Below are 24,295 nucleotides of genomic sequence, written 5' to 3' on the forward strand. Positions count from 1 at the left end.
GGGCAGAAGGAAGGAAGCTGACCCACTGAGCAGTGTGTGTTTCACTGCTAACCCAGAAACCAGCTCCCAGGAGACCAAGTTCTTAGTCACTTAATTCTCCTAAGGCCACTTAAATAATCTACAGTGACCCTGCCTTTGAAGCCAAGGCTCCCAGACTCCCAGCTCCTCCTTCCAGCCTTCTCCACTGTTATCAGGCAAGATTCCAGGGTTGCCTATGGTGGTAGTTCCTCTTGCCCCTGACTCTTCTCACTTAACAAGAATCCATCCCTGCTTTCCATTTTGCTCGGCTCATAGCAGAGACCCCAGGAAGAGCCTTGCAGGGAATAACCAGTGAGACTCTGTGCCCCTCTTGGAGCCTGGCAGGACAGTTGTCTACGACCCCCGGGAGCTCTCACTTTCTGAGCAGGCGACTCCAGCCCCGTACCGCACCCCTCCCTCGGGGCAGGCCACGTCCTCCCCGTCGTGTCGGCAGTGTGCCAGGGACAGCTCCGTTCCCGAGCACTTCACACCACTCATGACCACCTTGTTGGCGTTGATATCTCCATGCCAGTACCAGGTCTCCTGCATGAACCAACAACAACAAATAGCCAGCATATCACCGTGAATTGTCACTTTCCCACATTCTATCAAATTTCAGCCTCACCAAAACACCCAAGGCTTTATGATCCCATTTTTCAGATGGAGACAGCCAAGGCACAGTCACTTACCCAAGTCATGCAGTTTGTTGGTGGCAGCGCAAATGATGCCTGCTCCCCGCACTTGGATTCTGCCCCTCTCCCCTTTTGAAAAGCACAACTAAGAGTGTGCTCAATGCTGTGTATCAGGAACAGCAGCCATACTGCCTGCTCCTTCCTCCTGAGCCCTGGGCAGACATTACTAATCTATCACAGCACTCTCCTCTAAGCCTGACTGTGCTCTCAGAATCCTTCTCAACACCGTGCTCCAGGGAGACACCACCAACTGATCAGGATCGGCAGGAGAGAAGAAATCTAGTCACATTTGTCAACAGTTCCATCTTCATACATCTCATTGGTTCTCTTTTTCTAGAGCACCTACACACCCCTCATCCTCTAGAGAGCCTCGGGAAGGGATAAGGCTTGCAATCAGCGCACTGAGGTCAAGGGTAGATCCATCTCACAGCTTCCGCTGTGAGAATCAGGTGTCTTAGGAAAGAGCTGACGGGGAACAAAAATAGCCGGATGGCCACTCTGTTACTCTGAGCACTGTTCTTCTACACTCCCTGCAGAACCAGCGAGTTCCTTGGCTGGTCATAAGCAGGATCAGCAGAAACATGATGTGGCTGTGTGAAGCCAGGCTTCCAGAGGGCCCCGGGTACCAGAGGTCTGCCCCTTCCTTCTGGATGGTTTGGGGAGTTGCCACAGGGCTGCCTGGCTGAGTTCTCCCATGTCGCTACTCACAAACCCCTTCCTGAAGCAGCCACCCAGGGACTGAAGTCAGGGTTAGCAAATTGAGATGGGGGTGCTCTGGACATTTTCCTGTTCTGGAAGAAGCTTAAGAAAGGTGTTTATAGAGCCTGGATACATCGGACCTAGGACTGTTCCATGTTCACAGAGAGGCTGAGAAAAGTGGCAGGTCATTGTGTAGCCAGCTGATGGGGGTCCAATTGGGAAGTGACCTCCAGCCTCCTGGCTCCCACTCCTCTTGCCCCTGGCCTCTTTCTGACAATGTTCCATCCCAGGATGGGGTCCAGAGGGCAATGATTTTTTAATCCAAAGCACTGCTTGTCTGTTCCTTTCTGATAGGGTGGGAGTCTCCTGCCCTTGGCTGAGTCCCTCCTGAGCTGGTGGCAGAAGGGTGCAGCGGCTGTGAAAGGGTCCTAAAACAACGCTTGGGGAACTGCCAGACAACCAAGGAGAGGATGCATGGATGTGGACACAGAGAGGAAGCATGTTGTGGGAAGAGGGGGCGGCAAGGGAGCGAGCTAAGACAGGGGTCCCCAACCCCCTGGTACTGGTCTGAGACCTGTTAGGAACTGGGTCACTCAGCAGGAGGTGAGTGATGGGTGAGTAAGCAAAGCTTCATCTGCCTCTCCCATTGCTCTCCACTGCTCTCCATTGCTCACATTACTGCCTGAAGCATCCACCCCGCCCCGTCCCCATCTGTAGAAAAGCTGTCTTCCACAAAACCAGTCTCTGTTGCCAGAAAGGCTGGGGACCGCTGAGCTAAGGCATCTGCAGTGTTGCGTTGGGTGGTCTCCACATGCCTCCCCATAGGACTGAGTGGCTTCCCCCTGCAAAAGGCAGGTTGGGACATCCCAGAATAAGCCCCTGGCATGGTCAAGCCCAGTGCACAGAGCTGAGACCCAAAACCAGAGTCCAGAGAGTGTGTGACCCACGCAAGGACTTGGAGCTGCAGAGGGCAGAGCAGTGGAGGACAGGATGAGGTTTTTCCTCTAAGTCCATGGCTCTCTACCTCCTGGGAGTCACAGAAGATGGGAGCTGACGAGAGATGGGCAGGATAGGACTGGATGCAGGGTTCAAGGCCCTCAGCGGCGGGGTGGGGGCTTCTCACCTGGAAGGCATTGCTGGCAAACCCCAGGCCTAGCTGCCGGCAGACGACCATGGCCTCCACAATGCCCCAGTTCTCACCACACACCATGCCCCACACGAGGGACCCGTTCCTCTCCACAAGCACCTCCACTCGGCCCTCGTAGGGGTTTCGGCCCCCGTTCAGGCGCAGCTGTGGAGGGAAAGGAAGGCATGATCACTGGGAGGGGAAGGCAGGTTGATGGTACTGCCTTCAGTCTCAATTTCCCCAAGGCAGGGGGTCCTGCCTGTGACACAGAACCCTGGCATCACTGAGAACCTGCTGTGTGCTGGGCATTGTGCCCAGGATGGTCTTTGGCATTAGGTGCCCCTCCCCTGCACTACTGCAGCCATCCTAGAACCCTAGATGCCAATACAGCTGGGGAGACCCACTGACCCCACTATAGACCCACTGACCTCACAGTAGAATCTGCCTCCGCTGCCCATGAGCCCACCAGGGGGGTGGGTCTCAGATCAGATACTTAGAAAGATGCAATAAAGAGCCTTAAAATGGTAGAATCCCCTGACTCTTTCTGGGACCATTTTCTCCTCCCCACACCCTCTCCTGTACCTGGGTTCCAGCTCCTGATTGCATCTCCTCCCACAACACCCCCTGCTGTCCTTTCTAGAAGAACTCCTACTTGACAGTCCCACCTGGCACCTCGGAAACCCCAAATCCAACTGGTCCTCTTTTTCTCTCTACACCTAAACCTGTGCTCTACCTCCCCCTCATTCTCTGTTTCAATGAAAGGCACTACCACCTGCCCCAGGGGCAGCAAACCATGTAGGGAGAATGCAGGGACCACAGTTTGTAAATAACCGGGCACAGCTGTGTGCCCAAGAAACCATATTTACAAATACAGGCAGAGGGATGGATTTGGACTGCAAGCGATAGTTTGCTGATCCTGAATCTATTCTGTTAGACAAGCCAGAAATCTAGGAGCGAGCGTCAACATCACCCTCTTTCTTATCCCTTACATCAGGAGCTCCCAACCAACCCCCTCCACCCCTGCCTGTTAGGAACTGGACTGCACAGCAGGAGATGAGCAGCGGGAGAGCAAGCGAAGCTTCACATCTATATTCGCTCCCCATCGCTCTCCCATCACCCCCAGATGGACTGTCTGGTTGCAGGAAAACAAGTTTAGGGCTCCCACTGATTCTGCATTATGGTAAGGTGTATAATTACTTCATTATATATCACAAGGTAATAATAATGAAATAAAGTGCACAATAGGTATTGTACTTGAATCATCCAGAAACCATCCCTCCCCCACCAACCCATCCTGGTTGGAGGAAACACTGTCTTCCATGAAACTGGCCCCTGGTGTCAAAAAGGTTGGGGACTGTTGCCCTACCTCCCATCAGGATCTTCCTCCATGGATTTTGCCTCCCAAGCCCTTCCCACTGAGGCTCTGCCCTCCAGCTCCACCCTTACCCCTCTTCCCAGGCACCATCACCTCTGGCCTGAAACAGCCCTCCTCACCTCCCTCCCACTGCCTCTCCTCTTGCCTTCACTGACCTATTCTCCACGCAGAAGCCAGAGTCATTTCCGAAAAACACCCGATCACGTTCCTTCCCTAGAACACGTTGTCCACGGTTTCCCTTTGTTCCACTACTTCCCTCCTCACCCTCATCCCATGTCTCTCTCCTCCCTGTTCTCCTACCTCCAGGCACACGGCCTTCTTTCAGTTTCCATGGCGACCTAACTCTCCTGACCAAGTTACACAGTAAGTCTCATTTCACACTGAAGTCTATTACATACAGAGGCCCCTTTGCTTTTGGCTGGTTCCACTCATCTTTCCAATTCTGTACCCAGTGTGGCACTTCTCTCCAACGGGGGTCAATGCCCACTTACACAGTCTCTCTCTACATCTACTTCTTGCCATTCTTGACAATTAAAATTAAGCTAATTTATAATTTTACAATTTAATGGCTGTCTCTCTGATGACATATAAGAGCCAAAGAGCAGAGCTGTATTGGTCTGGTTTAGCAGAGGATCGATAACTAAGACGGCACCTCTCAGATGTTAAGTACGCGCCACAATTCCTTTTGGAATGGCTGAATACAACACCAGGCTTACAGAATGAAAGCATGGACCAACACATGAGCCCAAGCCCATAAAGGGAAGCAGGATAAGGTATTGGATTAAGGACTGGAATTTGGGGGAAGGGCTCTGAAAATGCAGTCTTTAATCCAAATACCTTATCCTGCTTCCCTTTATGGTTCTAACAATTCATCCCTTTGAGATAAGACCTAATACACCAGGAATCTTCAGCTGTTTGTTTGCCAGTCCTTAGCAACAGCACAACCCTTAAGTCATAGGTCTTAATTGTTACGGACTTGGGGGCTGGGAGGGTCACGGAGGTCAGCCGGCAAACAGACAAGCCAAGGGCAGTCCTGACCTTAGATCTATCTATCAGGGCTGAGCCAATGCATAAATGGCATATGCGGTTTCTGTAAAGTGCTCAAACAGGGCCTGGCACTCAGTGAGTGCTGAGAAATCTCAGACATCATCACAGCAATGATTATCATTAGGCTGAGAGTCCCAGCAGAAAGCAACCTTTCTTTAGAGGACCTAGAAGAGGTCAGAGTAGGTAGGAAAAGGGCTGGTCCTCAGAAGACTGACATTTGTCTTCCTGAGTGCCTCTGGGCTAGAGGAAACCCCAGTCCAGGTGGTGGACATTGGCTATGGATTGCACATCACCTGTAACTAACATATCTTTTTGTTGTTGTTTAGTCATTCTTGTGACCCCATGGACTGGAGCCCTCCAGGCTCCTTTGTCCATGGGGTTTCCCTGGCAAGAAAACCAGAGTGGGTTGCCATTTCCTTCTCCAAGTGATCTTCCCAGCCCAGGGATTGAACCTGCATCTTCTGCCCTGGCAGGCGGATTCTTTATTGCTGAGCCACCAGGGAAGCTGGATCTATGTAAAAACAAATAAGCAGGCAGAGCCATGCAGAAAGTCCTAGAAAGGCCTGAGCCTCAATGGGAGGCAAACCAGCCAGCTCCAACAGCCACAGGAAGGCCAGCAGTCCTTGGGGAGGGTGTACCTTCAACCCATCGGGATGTCTCCAAGTAACTTCAAGCCATCCCCTGTGCTCATGTGAGATCTAATGAACATCTGTATTTCATCCTTTATGTGCTTACCGAACTCTGCCGGTAATGTTGGCACCTCCTCAGAAATGAAATGAATTGTGTGTAATTCACCAGATCCATTCATTCATCCAGTATTTATTTGGCTTTTACTATGTGATAGGAGCAGGCTTCCCAGGTGGCTCAGCGGTAAATTATCCGCCTGCAATGCAGGAGACTCAGGAGACGTGGGTTTAATCCCTGGGTTGGGAAGATCCCCTGGGGGAGAGAATGGCAACCTACTACAGTATTCTTGCCTGGAGAATCCTATTGACAGAGGATCCTGGCAGGTTACAGCTATGAGGTCGCAAAGAGTCAGACAGGACTGAACTGACTTAGCAGGCACGCATGAGACAGGAGGAGTGCTGGGAAATTCACAGGCAAACTTTCAGAGCACTTACCATGTCCCCCACCCTATGCAAGCCCTTTATGGACATTCAGTCCTCACAGCATCCCTAGGAGGCAGTGGTACCATGTCATCCCCATTTCACAGATGAGGGGAATCTCAGATGGAGTAAGCATCTCTTCACTACCACACTAGACCACCTCCAAACCATCCACCTAAACCCGCTTCTTCAAGGGTGCTTTTGTCCCAAAGCAGGAATCAGAGTCAGAAAGGAGGACCAAATTGGTGCCTCACAGTCAGGACAGAGGACTCCTCCTGCTGGGAAGTCAGGGTCCTGAAGCTTGGGCTCCATGTGCTGAGGCCTTTATAGTAAATCCCCCACATAGGAAATAAATCCCCTTCAAGTTGCAGATTTTCAAGGATGCGAATGTGCCCGTGCATGCCAGCTGCTGAACTGTACTACTGTACTTTTCAAGGTACTGTACAAGAGTAAAAATGTTTTCTTTATTTTTTGTATTTTTTAATGTATTATTTGTGTGAAAAGTATCATAAACCAACTATACTACAGTACTAATAAATAGCCAATTGCGCTAGCCTGGGTAACCAGGCTAACTTTGTTGGACTTACAAACAAATTGACCTTACAAACCCACTCTGGGAATAGAACTGGTTCATATGTAGGGGACTTACTATATTGTTCATTGGAGTCAGACTGGGTCCTTAGGCTTAGGATACTAAAGCTTTAATCACTAAAGTGTTAGTCACTCAGTTGTGTCCGACTCTTTGTGACCTCATGGATTATAGCCTGCCAGGCTCCTCTATCTATGGAATTCTACAGGCAAGAATACTGGAGTGGGTTGCCATGCCCTTCTCCATGGATCACTAAAGCACCTAATTTTGTGCCTTGTGAAAAGCATCTCTGGTTGCCTCCAAGCATCTATAGCCTTGGCAGGGAGTGGTTTGCCAGCCCCTCACACACACCCCCTCCCCACACACCTGGTCTCCTGTGTCTCCGGCCTCCTGGACTGATTATGGCCTGGAGGAACAGTGTCCAGGACAAATGACAGCAGGGACTGTGATGGCGACCGCAGGAGTGACCTCTGGGCCACAGAGGCTTGCATTAGAGCCCTCTAATGGCTTGCATCCTGATTTAGGGAGTCTGGAGCCTTCCCTGTCTTTGGGAAGTCCAGATCCTCTCCCCTTCCCTCTGCGTGGTTTCTGAGTCCCAGCACCAAGGCTGGTGGAGCCGCAGGCCTGCATAGAGGTGCACCCTGGGGGACCGGAAGCCATGGGCAGGGACCCCTCCTGGGGGCTAGGTCAGCACTGAAGTTCAGAATGCCCTGATAGCTTAGGTGGTAAAGAATTCACCTGCAATGAGGGAGACCTGGGTTCGATCCCTGGGTTGGGAAGATCCCCTGGAGAAGGGAACGGCTACCCACTCCAGTATTCTGGCCTGGAGAATTCCATGGACAGTCCATGGGGTCACAAAGAGTTGGACAGGACTGAGCAACTTTCACTTCACTCAGAATGCCAGTGCTGATGAATAATTGGTTTTATTATTATTATTTATTTCACTAGGGACTGTGCCCTGCCTTATTGATTACACTGGGGTCAGCTAGCTCCCTCTGGTGTCCCTCTCCTAGCACTTCCCCCCCAAAAAACAGACTTCATTTTGTTACCCTAAAGTCTGTAAAAATTAGGATTGGGGAGCCTGAAGAATTCCAAGTCCAAACTTTTTCCCACTACCAGGGGGCAGCGGAGCTCCCACGTTTGAGTCTCAAAATGAAGACTTGAGTCTTATACAAGACTTACTTATATTGAGTCTCAATATGAAGGCTCCTGTATCTAGGGCTCTCTTTAGGAGGGTCCCTGTCCTGTGTCCCCCACTGTCTGTGCAGCCCAGGTTGCTTGGCCAAGTGTCCCTGTCCTAGGTACTAGAGCCAACAGGAGTCTGAGAGGCTCTGGCTGAAGAACGTGGCTGTACAGACTCTGGGGCCTTCAATGGGAACTGGGGCCTCTCCTTGAGACACTTCCTAAAGCTCCAAGCTGTGGCCATGCCGCCAAGAGTGAGCAGGCCTGGAGCAACCTCTGTAGCAGGGAGCAGGGTTTCATTGCCCCTGGAAGAATCCAGGCACCTCAAGATGTATTGGGGCCTTTTCTCGTTTCCTAGAGGAGACTGGGGGTTGCAAGAGAGGCTGGCCATGAAGTTCAAACTCAGCCCAATACATAGCTCTCCATTTCCAGGGCTCCCCTCCTGGGTACCCCATTCCAGAAGTGGCCTGGCTCTAAGTTCCAGTATCCATGGAACCCCAAGAAGTCTCGGGGTCAGCCAGGAGCCTCTGGCCCACACCCTCTCCACCTCATTACCCCTCAAGGATGCCAGGGGAGGTCCATCCTTCTCCAAATTTCTTAAAACAATCCCAGGCATTTCTTTTTTCCTATTCCTTTGGTTCTTGGTGGCAGTAGTATGCAGTTTGAAAGAAGGGAGTGATGGACAGGAAGCTGAATTTTTCTGAGCATGAATAGAGAAAACAAAACACCTACCTCCAGCCAGTGGGGCATGGCGAGGCCGCCCTGTATTTTGATAAGGTTGCGGTTTACCAGTCCCTCACCTGTTTTTGGAGGTGGCAGGTAGGAAACGAGGTAACAGAACCCAGATGTTAACAGGCAAGCAAGCAAGCACGGGCACTCTCCAACTGACACTCCACACGTGGGCATGGTCCTGCCATCCAGACAGGGCCAGGCTCACAGTTCAGAAGGGAATCGGAGGTCAGCAAGGCTGCCAGGGGACCCTGTGTGGACTAGCTCGCCTGGTAAACCCACCTGCCACCCCCAGAGCCTTCCCACCTTGGCTTGTCTCCCCAGCAATGAAAGAAACACAGCTTGGCTGTGGCTGGATGGATGAAACCTCCCAGTTTCATGACTGTGAGTTTTATTTATTAGTCATTCAACAAAAAGTCAATTTCTTAAAGAACTGGGGGTTGGAAGGGAAGCTAAGAATCACCTCTCTCACCTCCTTATTTTCCAGGGAGGAAACTGAAACCTGAAAGAGATTAATTAAGGAATCACCCAGTGAATGATAGTAATGAACTGACTTGTGCATGCATGCTTAGTTGCTCAGTTGTGTCCGACTCTTTGTGACCCCATGGACTGTAGCCCTCCAGGCTCCTCTGTCCATGGGATTCTCTAGGCAAGAATACTGGAGTGGGCTGCCATTTCTTCCTTCAGGGAATCTTCTTACCCAGGGATCGAATCTATGTCTCCTGCATTGGCAGGCAGATTCTTTACCACTGCAGATCTTTTACCACCAGGGAAGGAAGCCCTCCAGGGGATAGAGATGGCCAGATTCAGGCATAAAGCTTTGCCACACCCCACACTTGAGCACAGGGCTCACCTTCTAGAGCCTGAAGGGCCCCTGAAAGGATGAGAGTGTTTTGTGCTAGAAGTGTGGTGCCCCCACTGGCAAGACTGGGCACACAGCCTGGCTCAGCTCCACACACCATAAAGCCCTTGTGAAAAACCTCATTTTCTTTGGCCTAGGCCTTTCATTTGGGTTGAAAACCCCATTCCACCCAAGTCCGATCTGTCTGAAGTGAATGGTACCCCAGCGCACGGGGACTCTTGGCACATCAGCTTTTAGAGCTCTATTACGGCTTTCTTGGAATGCTGCTCAGCAATTAGAGATGGCAAGTCTTTCCCACAGCTGTGGGGCTGTGGTCCACGCCCCTGCTCACTTACAAGCAAATGCTTGGCTCAGCGGAGAGCTGTCGAGTTCACATTTTTAGCCCCATGGGGCAGTAAACTGTTGTGGCTGACCAGTTCAGTAGTGCCCTTGACATGATGATGCCAAGGTCAAGAAGCAGTGTCAGAGCCTGGCTGGAGAGCCATCCTGTATCCCAACGTGTCTGCATTTGCTCATTTAAAAAAATAAGCCGTCAGGAAGCTCTTCCAATGTGCCAGCCTGGTGACCAAATTCATGGTTTAGCACAAAGCATTAGATAGGATTTACCGGGTCTTTTTGGAGGATGGGCTAGACCTCCTAGCAAAATCTTGTTGGTTATCCCTGTAGGAAAAGTCACCCACGTGAGGGTCCATGATGCAGGTTTTTAGAGACCCCATCTCAGGAAGGGAGGGGTGTGTATCAGACATAACGCTGTTAAGGTTTGCTTTTCTTTCCCTCTGGAAACCAAAGTACAGTCTTCGGTCCCCAAATACTGTCTACATCGTGCTTACATCTGTGTGCCTTACAGACCAGCTGTGGTTCCTCTGGGTCTTTGGAAAGGGCCATTGCCAAGGGGACCACAGGTGCTGCAGTCCTTGAATCCTTCGCAGGAAGCACTGAGTTGCAATCACACTGTATGTCCGGCCACAGAGTACGGCGGGGACGCAGAGAATCCCCAACATCTGAGGACAGTGGAGCTTATCCATGTGTCTTTTTATTTGGCACCTCCACCAAAGCCAGGTGACAGCCACTGAAGGTGACAGCAGTAGAGCCCAACAACATTTTAAGCTCATCATCAGAGTACCTATTGGCAAGCTTCAGCCTGAGACTATCTGGTCTACCCTTTCTGCGGATTCAATGACCAAAACATAACACAGTCCCCTCTGGGCATCCAGGCTCCTCACCTTTTTCTGGAAGCCCATGGCGGGGATGTTACATCTCACAGCAGCATCTTCCTCATGATTGCAGCCCTGAGACTCAGCATTGAACTTGCAGTCTATGATGGACTTCTCATTCCCCGTGCACTCGATTTCATTGAGGTGGATAGGTCCTATCCCTGGGAATGGAAAATGAACATGTACTATGAAAGCTTCCACAGGAAAGTTTCTGCAATGGGAAAGGAAGTCCCAGACAGTAAGAACATGCCTCTCCCATCCTCAGAATGCTCCCAACTGCCTCCCACAATAGCTCAATGACCTAGGCCTCTTCTACCTGGAGAGAATGTCGTCTTGGGAGTCACTTCTCCCCCCAAAACAAAGGTTGTTACTAATTTATGTGACCTTGACCAACTCACTCAGCCTCTCTGAATATTGGTTTTCTCACTGAAATAGAGGAGCTGGTCTAGAGGGCATCTAAGTTCCCTTCTCAACTTGTACACTCTGTGTATTGATGAATCCTAAAGGGGCAGCTCTCACAGGGTAGTCAGACTCCCTGCAGGAAAGAGATGGCATTCTCAGATTGGATGATCTGAGTTGGAGGATGGGCAGAAAGGAATTTTAAAAATAAAAATATGAACAAAGCATGAGGAAATCACAAAAATCGAAATGGATAGTCCATTGTGTGGGCTAATACCACCCCTAGGCCTGCAGGAAAGAAAAGTGTCTGTTGCTCAGCCATGTCTGACTCTGCGATCCAGTAGACTGTAGCCCACCAGGTTCCTCTGTCCATGGAGTTCTCCAGGCAAGAATACTGGAGTGGGTAGCTGCTCCCTTCTCCAGGGATCTTCCCAAATCAGGGCTCAAACCCAGGTTTCCCGCACTGCAGGCAGATTCTTTACCATCTGAGCCACCAGGGATGAGGGGAGGATGTTAATATCTGGTCCAGGAGAACAAAAGAGCCTTGTGGGGAGGTCACCTGTTAGGAGCTGTTACCCTCAGTGAAGGGACACAGAGGCCCGCAGGGAGAATAAAGACCCAGCTTCTTCCCACCTCCAGTCTCCCCCAGTGTCCCCTGCTGGCCACATCCAAACCTGCCTCCCAGGGCCCTGAACCATGTGGACAAGAAAGGGCGTGGAGCCGCAGGGGCGGACAGAAGACATCCCACAGGGACCCCTAATGAGCATGTGGGAAGCTTTCCATACAGGCACGGGGATGACAAGGGGGAATTCCCCACTGCTGGGGAGAGGGAATTCCCAGTTTGTCAGTATTCATCCCAACTCACCTCACAAAACCACTTCTCTGTCTAGCCCATAAAGATGGATCCAAGTCTAGTTCTTTCTGGGAGCTCTGGGCTGCTTCGATCCCCACCTTGGACCTTGCCCTGCTCCGTGATCTCTTCTCTCTCTTGATCTTCACCATCATCCTCTGGTTTGGGTCCATCCCTCAGCACTCATCTGATCCCATAAAATTTCCCATCTTTATGACAACCCTCCCCTGACCCACACCTCCTTCTGGCCTGTCTCCCCTTCAGAGTGAACTTGAAAGAGTCACCTGCTTTTGTTCTTTCTGCTTTCAGCAGGAGGACCTTCCCTAACCTGATTCTCCACAGCATCTCCCTAACTCAGGAAGCAGCACCTCCATCCTCCTGGTTCTTGCCAGAACCCAGAGGCATCACCTTCTCCTCTTTTATCCACAGACAAGCAATCCATCATCATGTCCTATTCACTCCCCCAAATCTCAGTGTTTTTCATTTCTGCCACCACCACACTCATCTAACTCTGTCACCTCCCATTTGGACAAATGACATAGCTTCTAGTCTCCCTCCCGGCTTGCTTATTCCAAAATATTCCCCATGCACAACCCAAGAGACTTTTTAATGCATATTTAATCATGTCACTCCCCTGTCTTAATCCCTACAATAGTATCTCACTGCAGTTCAGGGTACAATTAGTTCCCAAATGGTCCAAACAGGGACCAGCCTCCACAAAGCGTCTCAGCTATGTTTGCTCCTCCCCAGCTTGACCATATGTCTCTCCTTTGGCTATTCCCTCTGCCTGGACCCTCTTCCTCCTTCTCCTCAGCAGTGAACTCCTGCTCAACCTTCAGGGCTCAGGTCTGATGTCACTTCAATGGCACAACCTTTCTTAGCCTCATCTAAGCTGGGTCCCCTTGAAAGGTTGTTGCAGAACGACACAAAGACACTGGGATTCTTGGCCTCCGGAGGAGAAGAATTCAACCCGGGGCCAGAGACGAGGCTTGATCGCTCAGAGCTTTTGTGTAATAAAGTTTTATTAAAGTATAAAGGAGATAGAGAAAACTTCTGACATAGGCATCAGAAGGGGGCAGAAAGAGTACCCCCCTGCTAGTCTTCAGCTGGATGTTATATAGTCACTAGCAGTCTGTTAATGAAAGAAAGGAATGTCTTAAAACTCAGAATGGCACCAGGCCCCTCACTCATAAGATGCATTTTGGGATAACCTTGATACCAGACAATTCATCTCGGGCCATAAAATGATTAACTTGAATCTTGTAGAAGGGCAAATTACCATACAAATAGTTTCGTTTACATTGATTAGGGGAACAATATCTGAGTATAAATACGGGTTTGTCAAGTAGGTTCTGAGCCATTTGGCAGAACCAACTTGAAGACAGAGTTTGGGATAAATGCGCAGTACATTAACATAGCTTAAGACCAACATTTTCATAAGAAAAATTCATTGGGTAACTCACGATTTGAGAATAGTTAACTTCAGGTGAAACCAGGTGTCATTATGGCAACACAGTATTCTAAGAGAAACTTCCTTTTAAATTTGTAAAGAGAAGAAAAAATATCGCTGGTTTGTTTCCTCCTGCCCCTTAAGAGAGATAAAAATGTCTGACACTTGTAGGCTACTTCCTCCGTTTGGAGACCCCTGACCTTCCTGCCTGTTACCCTCTCACCCTCAGGTCACATCCACTGAGCACTCCACTTCACGCTGTATTCTGGTGGCTCTCTATTCAATGTCTGTCTGATTCCCCACTGGGGTGGAGGTCCCACAAGAGCAGGCACTACATCTATGTTCCTTAGGGATTACCAACCAGAGACTAGCAAATAGGAGGTGCTGCAAAGAGTATCTGAATGGACACCCTTGACTTAAGTAAGTGCCTGTGAGTGTTGGGGACTCACCGAGGAATACAGCAGTCCCTGTCATGACAAGCTCACAGTACGTGCCTGGGGGATGTATACACTTTGACAGACTTGTAACATAATGTGGTACATGATAAAGATGGACGTAACTCTCTGCACTTTGGAGCCCCAAGGAGGGACCCTTGGCTCTGGGTTTCTGGAGACACCTGGGATCTAGATTCTGAGGCCAAAAATTAACTTCTAGGAGCAACCCACTGTAATGGGTAAGAGCCAAGTTTTCACTTCCTTGGAAATTCATAAATGAAGAAGCTTCCAATTCCTTGGAATTTTATAAAATTTATAAAAACACATCAATCAGGACTTTCCTAATGTTCCAGCGGATGAGAGTCTGTGCTTCCACTACAGGAGGCATGGGTTTGATCTCTCGTTGGGAAACTAAGATTCCACATGGCATACAGTGCAGCTCCGCCCCCCGCCTCCCCTGCCCCCCACCATTAAAACCCCAACAAACACATCAGTCACTATGGCTAGAAACACCCAAGGACTCAGAGCAGGAACGCTGTGCAAAATACAGATTCCAAACAGAGACTCTGAAGCAAGCAGGGCCGTGGCTCATGAATTAAGATGGGCTCAGAAACAGGCGGCAACCTAGGACTTGGATGTGCAGTTGGAGCAGAGGCTTGTTAGACGATTATGAGGATGCTGGGGATGGCGGTGGTGATGAGAATGGTGACGATGGTGATGAAAACGGAGGTGATAGCGGTGATGATGATGGTGCTGGTGGTGAGAGTGATGATGGTAGTGGTGGAGATGATGGTGATGAGGGTAGTGGTGATAATGCTGGTGATAACAATGATGGTGGTGGTGATGAGGATGGTGGTGATGAGAATGGTGGCAGTGGTGGTAATCATGATGGTGACGGTGGTGGTGATGAGGATGATAGTGGTAGTGGTGATGGTGATGATGGTGGCAGATGGTACTAATATTTAGTGAGCACTCACTATGTTTTGGATTCTGTCCTAAACACATTGTTTATATTACTCATTTCATCACCCCAACAACTCAACAGAGTGGACCCCACTGGGAACCAAGGATAAAGTAATGGCCCAACAGAGGAACCAGGACTCAAACCAGGCAGTCTGACTCACAGCATGATTTTGCTGAGTTTCTGAAGTTCTTTCAGGAGAGTCAGGGGAGGAAATCCTTTGCTGGAAAGAGCGGCAGATTGCTCTGGGAAAGAGCTGAGCCGTTGAAGTGCCTGTGTTCTCCGTCATCTGGGGGTGCTCCCTCTGCCTCCTCCCTCCTGGAACACCTCCTCCTTTGTGCCCATCTAAGTAGAGGTCTGCCTCAAGGGAGCACCGTAAGTCCTTTCTCCTTTGTGGCTCAGCTTGAACAGCCTCACTCTCATCTGCAGCGTTTACTTTTTACATCTTTCTCTCTCGCTTACAAGGCAGTAAGCTGCAGCTTCAGCCTTAGAGTAGATTCAGCCTGCGTCTCCTTGGGAAGTGATGGGACCTTTCTGAACTCCACTTTCCCCATCTGTAAAAGGCAATCACAATGTCTCTCTTGCAGGACTGGGCTTTTGAAGATTGAACGAGACCAATTGTGTCAAGCTACCAGGGACTCAATAAATGATAAGAATTACTGGGTTGGTCAAAAAGTTCATTCGAGTTTTTCCTAATATTATCAGGATAATTTCTTATATATCATCACCTATTTGTTAGTGTAAAATACCTTTGGTGCTATTTCTTATTTCGTCCACTTGAGGTAACTTCCTGGAGAGCAGAAACCATTACTAGAAATGTCTGCGGAAGAAATGAATTCTCTGTTCCAGACTCCAGCCCAAACAGTACTCAACAAATGTGTATGGATTGCTAAACTCTGAGACTGGACAGGAGAGAAGAGATTAATGCAAGAGCCGTAGCATTTTAGACTCCAACTAACAACTGCTTGGGGCTTCCCAAGTGGCTCAGTGGTAAAGAATCTGCCTGCAATGCAGGAGACCTGGGTTTGATCCCTGGGTGGGGAAGATCCCCTGGAGAAGTAAATGAAACCCACTCTAGTATTCTTTCCTGGGAAATCCCATGGACAGAGGATCCTGGTGGGCTACAGTCCATGGGGTTGCAAAGAGTCGGACACGGCTTAGAGATTAAACAACTGCTCGGTCTCCTTCTTGTCTAACTGATGTAAGGCCAGAAGGCTGTCTCGAGACATCTGGGGACGAGGCCTGGGAGGGCAGTACCCACTTTCCCGAAGCCTGTACATTCATGACACACCAGGCCAAAGTGCAGAGATGGAAGAGCCAGGATTTCTTACATTCTTCCCTATACCACCCAGTTTTGCTGTGAGTCGAGCAGGGTGTGAGGTGTTACTGAAGAATACCAGCCTGGATGCCCAGCCGAGCTCGCCCAGCAGTGTCTGTGAGCTCCTAGCTCCTTTTGTTGATCTGGTTTGATCCGCTGCATCGTGAACCCCAGCTTTCCCCTCATCCTGGGTTCTGAACTGTCCATCCACTCACTATGCCTCCCCGACCTCCACATTGGCCTTGCTTTTCCCCAACCTGAACCCTGTGACCACAGGCCCGGGTCAGGAGAAAGATGTGAGACAGAAGCCACAGCCAACCTCTCAGAACAATGTTATGGACTTTGGACCCACAATCAACTGCAGGTTGCCATTAGTTTTTTAAGATCACAGTAGAATAGACTAGGAGAATGCAATCTGTTTTGTATGTTAGCACTGTTTCTGGGGACTTTTGTTTAGGCTTTACGTGCGTGGCATATGCAGTCGGTATTTCTGATCAGAGATTTCAGGCCAAAGGGTCTGAAAGGGACTGATCTCGAGCTGTTCTATCCAGCGCAGTGGCTGCTGCCTCACTGAGTCCCTGGAATGTGCAGACTGAGATGGGCTGCAAGCGCAAAACGCATCCTGGATTTCAGAGAGTCAGTACCCAACCTGCGAACTATCTCATCAAGAGCATTTATATTGATCAAATGTTGAAATCATATTTTGGAAATATATATATTATTAAAGAAAATAGATTACTTGAAAGAATTTCATCTGTTCCTTTTTATTTGTTCTTTACATGGCTACTAGAAAATAACATTACATATGTGGTTTCAGAGAGTTGGACATGACCAAGCGACTAACGTTTTCCGTTTTATGTCTATTGGATAGCGTGGGTCTGGAGTGTTAGAATTTTCTTTTGGCTGCACCGCTTGGCATGCAGGATCTTAGGTCCCCAGCTAGGGATCGAACCTGGGCCCCCTGCAGTGGAAGCAAAAAATCTTAACCACTGGACCACTAGGGATGTCTGGGAGAGTTGGAAATTCTTAATGAAGTGGTTGTTCAGCTGATCCTACTTGTGCAACTGGAACTCATTCATTCATTCTTGATAAAGTGAATATCCCCAGAGGATATTCACTAAAGGGCTTACCAGGCTGCATTAGTGGTAAAGAACCTGCCTGCCAATGCGGGAGACGAAGAGACGTGGGTTTGATTCCTGGGTGGGGAAGATCCCCTGGAGGAGGGCATGGCAACCCACTCTAGTATTTTTGCCTGGAGAATCCCATGGACAGAGGAGCCTGGCAGGCTACAGTCCATAGGGTCGCAAAGAGTTGGACACGACTGAAGCAGATTAGCACACACATACACAGCACACACAGAGTGCTATAAGCTGGGCATGGGGGCAGACGGGTGTGTAAACAGATAGCTGAAATCCAGATGTGTTCAGGGGATCTCAGAAAACAAAGTGCAGTGCCTGACTTTGACCTAACATCCAGACAGTACGTAAGACACCATGAACCCAGGGAAGAATCTGAGGCCCAGAAGGTTGCTCAAGGTCACCAAGCATGTAGGTGGCAGGGCCGGGCCCAGGACTCAGACTGCCTAACCCTCAGCCCTTGCCCTTTCACCACCGTTGCTGTAGGTGTGGTCATTTGGTCCACAAGCCACAGCCTGAGCTGAGGACAGACCCTGTCTGCTCCTCTGTGACTTGACATCGAATGTGGACTTTTCCCTTCCTGCCTACCAGAGGTGATCTGTCCAGTGTGGCAGCAGGGGATAAATCATCCAATGGTTCTTTCAAGGACAGCACTGAAAATGCCAGCTGTCTCTTTCTGCAAGAGTTTCGTTGGCCCTTGGAAACGCTTGGCTGCTCTGGGCAGTGAAATAATTAGGTCAAACAGCACACACCCATGAGAAGTGGAATGTTTATGTCATCCAGTGCTTCTTCACTCCTTGGAGTGAGTGGTCTCTGTCCTGGGGGCCTTGGCAGACCACAAACCAATGCACTAGCCAATAAGTACAATGGACTCTGGGGCTATTTGAGACCCAAGGGAGCCACAAGGAGCTCACCACGACAGGGGAGGAGGAGGAGTGTCATGTGGGGTCACTACCAGCTGGAACTCAAAGTTCAAGTCCATCCAAGACCCTCAAACTTCAGTGGAAACACCTGGGAAGCTTGTGGGGGTTGGAGAACAGAGGTAAGAGATGCTCTGAAGGTAAGCAGGATGAGACAGGGTGGGGACAAGGGAGAAACCTACACCTGAGAGTTGGAAGATGTAGGTTTCCATGCTTCTCTGCCACTGACCATGGGTGTGGCCTCAGACTTGCTCTCTAGAGCCTCAGATTTCTCATCTCTTGGACAAGATGACCTCTGAGCTCTTCTGCAGCAATGCCATCTATGATTCTAAGACTCTCTCGGGTCCACTGTCTATTATTTCCTTCAGGCTGTGATCAATGACCTAACCACATTCCTTTCTGCAGGGTGAAGGCCCTATGTCTGACAGCGTGGAAACATCCTCTCCCCACAGGACAGGACAGCCCACCCTCGCCTGTAGCCGACTCTCCTTCCTCCCCACCCTCTCCAAACCACAGCAATTCTCGGGCTGCAGCAGCCTCCCTGGGGGTCAGTGGCGAGAAGATTCCAGATGACTGGTCTCGTCTGCTCAAAACAGTTCTCTGGGGTAAGGCTGGACGCTCTCTGGGCTGCAGAGTCTGGAGCGAAGATTCCATTCTCTGCAGGGCAGGGGCTGACACCAAGCAATGGTCTTCACAGGGCTCGGAAGAGAAAGCTACCTACTGTGTTGTCATGTCATGTTTACAACACTCCTCTCAACAGGGTGACAGGCTTGAAAGCCTCCTATACTTTTGCGCCTTGCTCAGAAGAAAGATTTGTTTGGGACACTTAACAAAAACCAGGCCCCTTTTTTTCTTGCAGCTCAAGACACTGGGAGAAGGGCAAACTGTTCCCAACCTCTGGTGGCAGGGAGAGAATGTTCATAGCACTAACATATGGGGTAAAGTAAGATTTGGAATTCTGTACCAGGGGTTGTCCACAGACTCATGAATTCCCAGTTCTTCTCCTGGAGAAAGGGCTTGGAAATTCCAGCTTTCGCAGTGGGACTGTGGGGAGCACTGGGTTAGGAGTTCGTAAACCTCTGTTAGAATATCCAATGGTTGCTAATATGTTGTCTTATCTTGGTTGTTTATTTCCTTCTCAGGGCCTCAGCTTCCAAATCCATAAAATGGGGACAATGTTCTCTAACCCTCTTCCAGCTTGAACTACCTGGAGAGGTGTAGGACCGTCTAACAAAGCAGGGGTGCTGGATATGTGGGTGTGTGCTCAGTCATGTCTGACTCTTTGCGGCCCCATGGACTGTAGCCCGCCAGGCTCCTCTGTCCGTGGAATTCTCCAGGCAAGAATACTGGAGTGGATTTCCATTTCCTACACCAGGGGATCTTCTCAACCCAGGGACAGAACCCGCATCTCTTATGTCTCCTGCATTGGCAGGCGGGTTCTTTACCACTAGCGCCACCTGGGAAGCAGGTGCTGGAGGGAGGAGGCAAAGCCAGAAGGGACTGGAAAGGACAAAGCCAGCCCAGGCTGGGCTCCCATGTGAAGAGAGGCCAAGGAACGCTCTCCCCACGCCTTACCTTGCCCCAGCCGGGAGCCCGTGATGGCCTCTTTGGCACTCCCGAAGCCCAGCTCTCTGCAGACCACACTGGCAGACACCAGGTCCCACTTGTCGTCGCAGACGGTACCCCACTCTCCATTCTTGAGCACCTCCACGCGGCCCTCCCCGACGTTGGCACCACCTCTTAACCGCACCAGTGGCTGCTGAAGAGACACACCATTTTGCTGAGCACAGCCTACTCCCCTCTCTTCACAATGCCCCCCGCTCCCTACTCCAAACCCAGGCACCAGACTAGGAGCTGACAGCACTCCATCGGCGTGAGTGTCTGTGGAGGGGATGGAAAGCGTGCATGCTCACTGTGTGTTCAGCTCTGCTGCATCCTTCCTTTGCGATCTTTGTCCTGGACCACTGGGCAGCCCCTCAGGGACTCTCATCAACCCCTCACCCCACTCCATACTTGTTCTAGGGCCTAACCACTAGTACTTCCCTCCGCTCCCTCAGTCCAGAACCTGAAGCTTCAGCACTATCAAAAGATGCTCCGACCCACAAAGTCTGTAGATTCCAAACGGATCCTAATCCTATCAGACGTATAACAGAGTGCTTGTCCAGCCCTAGGGGAGATTCCGGGGCACTAAGGTGATCACACTGCAAGAATCCTGCCCTGCAGGCCCATGAGAGGCAGGAGAAAGAAGGCAGAGGGTGAGAGGGCGGGGCCTGACCAAGGCAACACCAAGGCAGCCAAGACTTGGAGTTCTGCCCATACAAGGGGATGGGGAGCCTCCCACCAGTTAAGACCAACATCTGTCCTGCAGCTGGACTTCTGCCTGGTCACCACTGCTGCTTCTGCCACCCCTAACTGTACTCCAAGCCCAGACCAGGCCAGCCCTTCAGGAGATACAGCCCCACCAGATATTCAGAGAGAGTAGGTGGTTATGGTTTTTTGTTGTTCAGTCACTAAGTCGTGTCCCACTATTTTGTGACCCCATGGACTGCAGCATGCCGGGTTCCTCTGTCCGTGGGATTTCCCAGTAAGAACACTGGAGTGGGTTGCCACTTCCTTCTCCAGGGGATCTTCCCAAATCAGGGACTGAACCCCCATCTCCTGTGTCTCCTGCATTAGCAGGTGGATTCTTCACCACCGTACCACCTGAGAAGCCCCAGTTATAGTTTCAGTTCAGTTCAGTTCAGTCGCTCAGTCGTGTCCGACTCTCTGCGACCCCACGAATCACAGCACGCCAGGCCTCCCTGTCTATCACCAACTCCCAGAGTTCACTCAAACTCATGTCCACAGAGTCGGTGATGCCATCCAGCCATCTCATTCTCTGTCGTCCCCTTCTCCTCCCGCCCCCAACCTTTCCCAGCATCAGAGTCTTTTCCAGTGAGTCAACTCGTCGCATGAGGTGGCCAAAGTATTGCAGTTTCAGCTTCAGCATCAGTCCTTCCAATGAACATCCAGGATTGATCTCCTTTAGAATGGACTGGTTGGATCTTCTTGTAGTCCAAGGGACTCTCAAGAGTCTTCTCCAGCACAGTTATAGTTTCAGTTCAATTCAGTTCAGTCGCTCAGTCGTGTCCGACTCTCCGCGACCCCATGAATCACAGCACGCCAGGCCTCCCTGTCTATCACCAACTCCCGGAGTTCACTCAAACTCATGTCCACAGAGTCGGTGATGCCATCCAGCCATCTCATTCTCGGTCGTCCCCTTCTCCTCCCGCCCCCAACCTTTCCCAGCATCAGAGTCTTTTCCAGTGAGTCAACTCGTCGCATGAGGTGGCCAAAGTATTGCAGCTTCAGCTTTAGCATCAGTCCCTCCAATGAACATCCAGGATTGATCTCCTCTAGAATGGAATGGTTGGATCTCCTTGCAGTATAAGGGACTCTCAAGAGTCTTCTCCAACACCACAGTTCAAAAGCATCTATTCTTCGGCGATCAGCTTTCTTCACAGTCCAACTCTCACATCCATACATTACCACGGGAAAAACTATTGCCTTGACTAGACGGACCTTGGTTGGCAAAGTAATGTCTCTGCTTTTTAATATACTATCAAGGTTGGTCATAACTTTCCTTCCAAGGAGCAAGCGTCTTTTAATTTCATGGCTGCAATCAGCATCTGCAGTGATTTTGGAGCCCAAAAAAATAAAGTCTGACACTGTTTCCACTGTTTTTCCATCTATTTCCCATGAAGTGATGGGACCAGATGCCATGATCTTTGTTTTCTGAATGTTGAGCTTCAAGCCAACCTTTTCACTCTCCTCTTTCACTTTCATCAAGAGGCTTTTGAGTTCCTCTTCACTTTCTGCCATAAGGGTGGTGTCATCTGCATATCTGAGGTTATTGATATTTCTCCCAGCAATCTTGATTCCAGCTTGTGCTTCTTCTAGCCCAGCGTTCCTCATGATGTACTCTGCATATATGCAGTTATAGTTTAATTGCCCCTAATTGCTCACCATCGGCCTTGAAGACTTAATAGTCTTATGGGGGTTATTTATAATTGCACAGAAGTAAGACCCACTCTTCACAAGCATCTTAATCCCACTGGATCATACCTTATAAGATGAGAGATGGGTCCTTTGACTCCCATCTGCCCACACACCCTGCTTTGCATCAGTTTCTGTGTGTGTGTGTGCATGCCCGCATGTTGGGGTGGGCAACTCAGAAGGCTGTGAGGCTCTGAACTATTGATTCTATTTGATTCAATACAAAGGGAGTATGGGGTAACTGTGCAGCTCTTCTGTGTGTGTGGGATCAGACCAGAGTCACTGATCTACTTTGGCCTCTGCAGTTCACAGCCCTGGGCTCCATCCCACTCACCGATAGAGGCATCCCACTTCCATCCCACCCCTGAATGAGGCAGGCCTGGTTGGTGGTGGCGTCTTTCAAACATTAACATACACCAGTCACTTTGGGCTTCCCTCGTGGCTCAGTCGGTAAAGAATCTACCTGCAGTGCAGGAGACTGCAATGCATGGGATGTGGGTTCAATCCTTGGGTTGGGAAGATCCCCCGGAGAAGGGAATGGTAACCCCCTCCAGTATTCTTGCTTGGAGAATCCCATGGAGACAGGAGCCTGGTGGGCTTCAGTCTACAGGGTTGAAAGTGTTGGACATGACTTAGCAACTAAAACCACCACCACCTCTAAGAAAACCACCACCGGTCACCTGGAAAGCCAAGACATCGAACAAGAGCCTGTGTCTCCATCTTCCAGTCAAAGTCTGCACCCCAATTTACTGACCTTGGGTAATGACCCTGGCACTAGAGGGAGAAGAAAAGAGGGACAGGGAGGGGCTGCAAAACCCCTCACTGGCTTTAGGAATCTTTATTCTAGCTTTAGCAGAACACGACAAATACAACTGCTGGATCCAGCCAGATGGCTGTAGAATCATGACCTTTCCCTTCCCCCACTTCCCTTCCCAAGCTGCCTAGCCAGATTCCAGGGTCCCCTTCCCATGGAGCAGACCATCCGTGACTCAAGCTTGTGGGAGGCAGAGTTCCAAGTAACCTCACCCCATCTAGCAGTGGCCAGGCAGAGTCAGCTGGCCCTAGAGGAAAAGAAATAAGGGAAAATGTGATGTAAGCCTCGCTTGATGTTTTTTTTTTAATTGGTTTGGTATAACTTGATTCCTCTGCTTTCAACCACAGAGTAAGAGGAATTCCAAAACAGTAGGACCTGGTATTCTGGATGACACATGAGGCAAGCTCAGAGGCTCAGGCTGAGGCTGTGGGAAAAGATGTGGCCATCAAATCATTGGCTGTGGGGGAAGCGAGGGGCCATGGGGGCTGGCACTGTCCAGGTGTGCCTGTGTGGCCTGCCTGCACATGTGAGATGTGTGGTCAGGTCCGTGCAGTTTGGATGCCCCTGTGGGGCAGGGCTGAGGGTGGGGGAGGGCTGGTTGCTGGCCAGAAGTGTCTGGAAGACACCCCAAAGAGTTTCCACACCCTCTGGTTGATGCCTGGACTTGCTGCATTCACCTCACGCCTTTTATTTAAGGCTTATTCTTTTGTCCAGGAGATCAATCCTGGGTGTTCATTGGAAGGACTGATGCTAAAGCTGAAACTCCAATGCTTTGGCCACCTCATGAGACGAGTTGACTCACTGGAAAAAAGTCTGATGCTAGGAGGGATTGGGGGTGGGAGGAGACGGGGACGACAGAGAATTAGGTGGCTGGATGGCATCACCGACTCGATGGACATGAGTTTGAGTGAACTCCAGGAGTTGGTGATGGACAGGTGAGGCCTGGCGTGCTGTGATTCATGGGGTCGCAGAGAGTCGGACACGACCGAGCGACTGAACTGAACTGAACTGAATAGGAGTTGGTGTTGGACAGGGAGGCCTGGCATGCTGTGATTCATGGGGTTGCAAAGAGTCAGGCAATACTGAGTGACTAACATTTTCACTTTCACATTTCTTCTTCAGAGGAGTCATCAAGCCTGCCATGGCCGGGACAGCTCACCGGTCCTGAGGAATCGGGCAGTTGCGATGGGGATGATAATTCAGATGTGCACCCACACCTCTTTAACACACCTCCCCCCACATGCAGGTACTGATTCACAAGCATAGTGTGACAACAGGCACAGATAACATAGATGTGGTGATGACATGCTTCCGCTGACAGGAAGTCCCCTATGTACGA

General features: G+C 50.2%; 1 protein-coding gene across 2 annotated transcripts in view; it reads right to left on the minus strand.

The window, feature by feature from the left end:
* LOXL2 (lysyl oxidase like 2) overlaps window positions 1-24,295 on the minus strand; it is a 117,528-nt gene that overhangs the window by 23,106 nt on the left and 70,127 nt on the right. Inside the window, exons 6-9 of one of the 2 annotated variants that reach the window (XM_055427228.2) lie at window positions 19,683-19,863; window positions 10,649-10,800; window positions 2,533-2,700; window positions 396-561 (exon numbers count right to left, since the gene is read on the minus strand). In XM_055427228.2, coding sequence (XP_055283203.2) covers window positions 396-561; window positions 2,533-2,700; window positions 10,649-10,800; window positions 19,683-19,863 — 667 coding nt within the window. Of the gene's footprint in view, window positions 1-395; window positions 562-2,532; window positions 2,701-10,648; window positions 10,801-19,682; window positions 19,867-24,295 lie in introns of both variants that reach the window. The other variant, XM_055427227.2, reaches the window with a different exon arrangement.

The sequence above is a fragment of the Moschus berezovskii genome, chromosome 7 (genome assembly GCF_049115385.1).
Source record: "Moschus berezovskii isolate FMDL1 chromosome 7, NW_MosBer_1.0, whole genome shotgun sequence".
NCBI lineage: Eukaryota > Metazoa > Chordata > Mammalia > Artiodactyla > Moschidae > Moschus > Moschus berezovskii.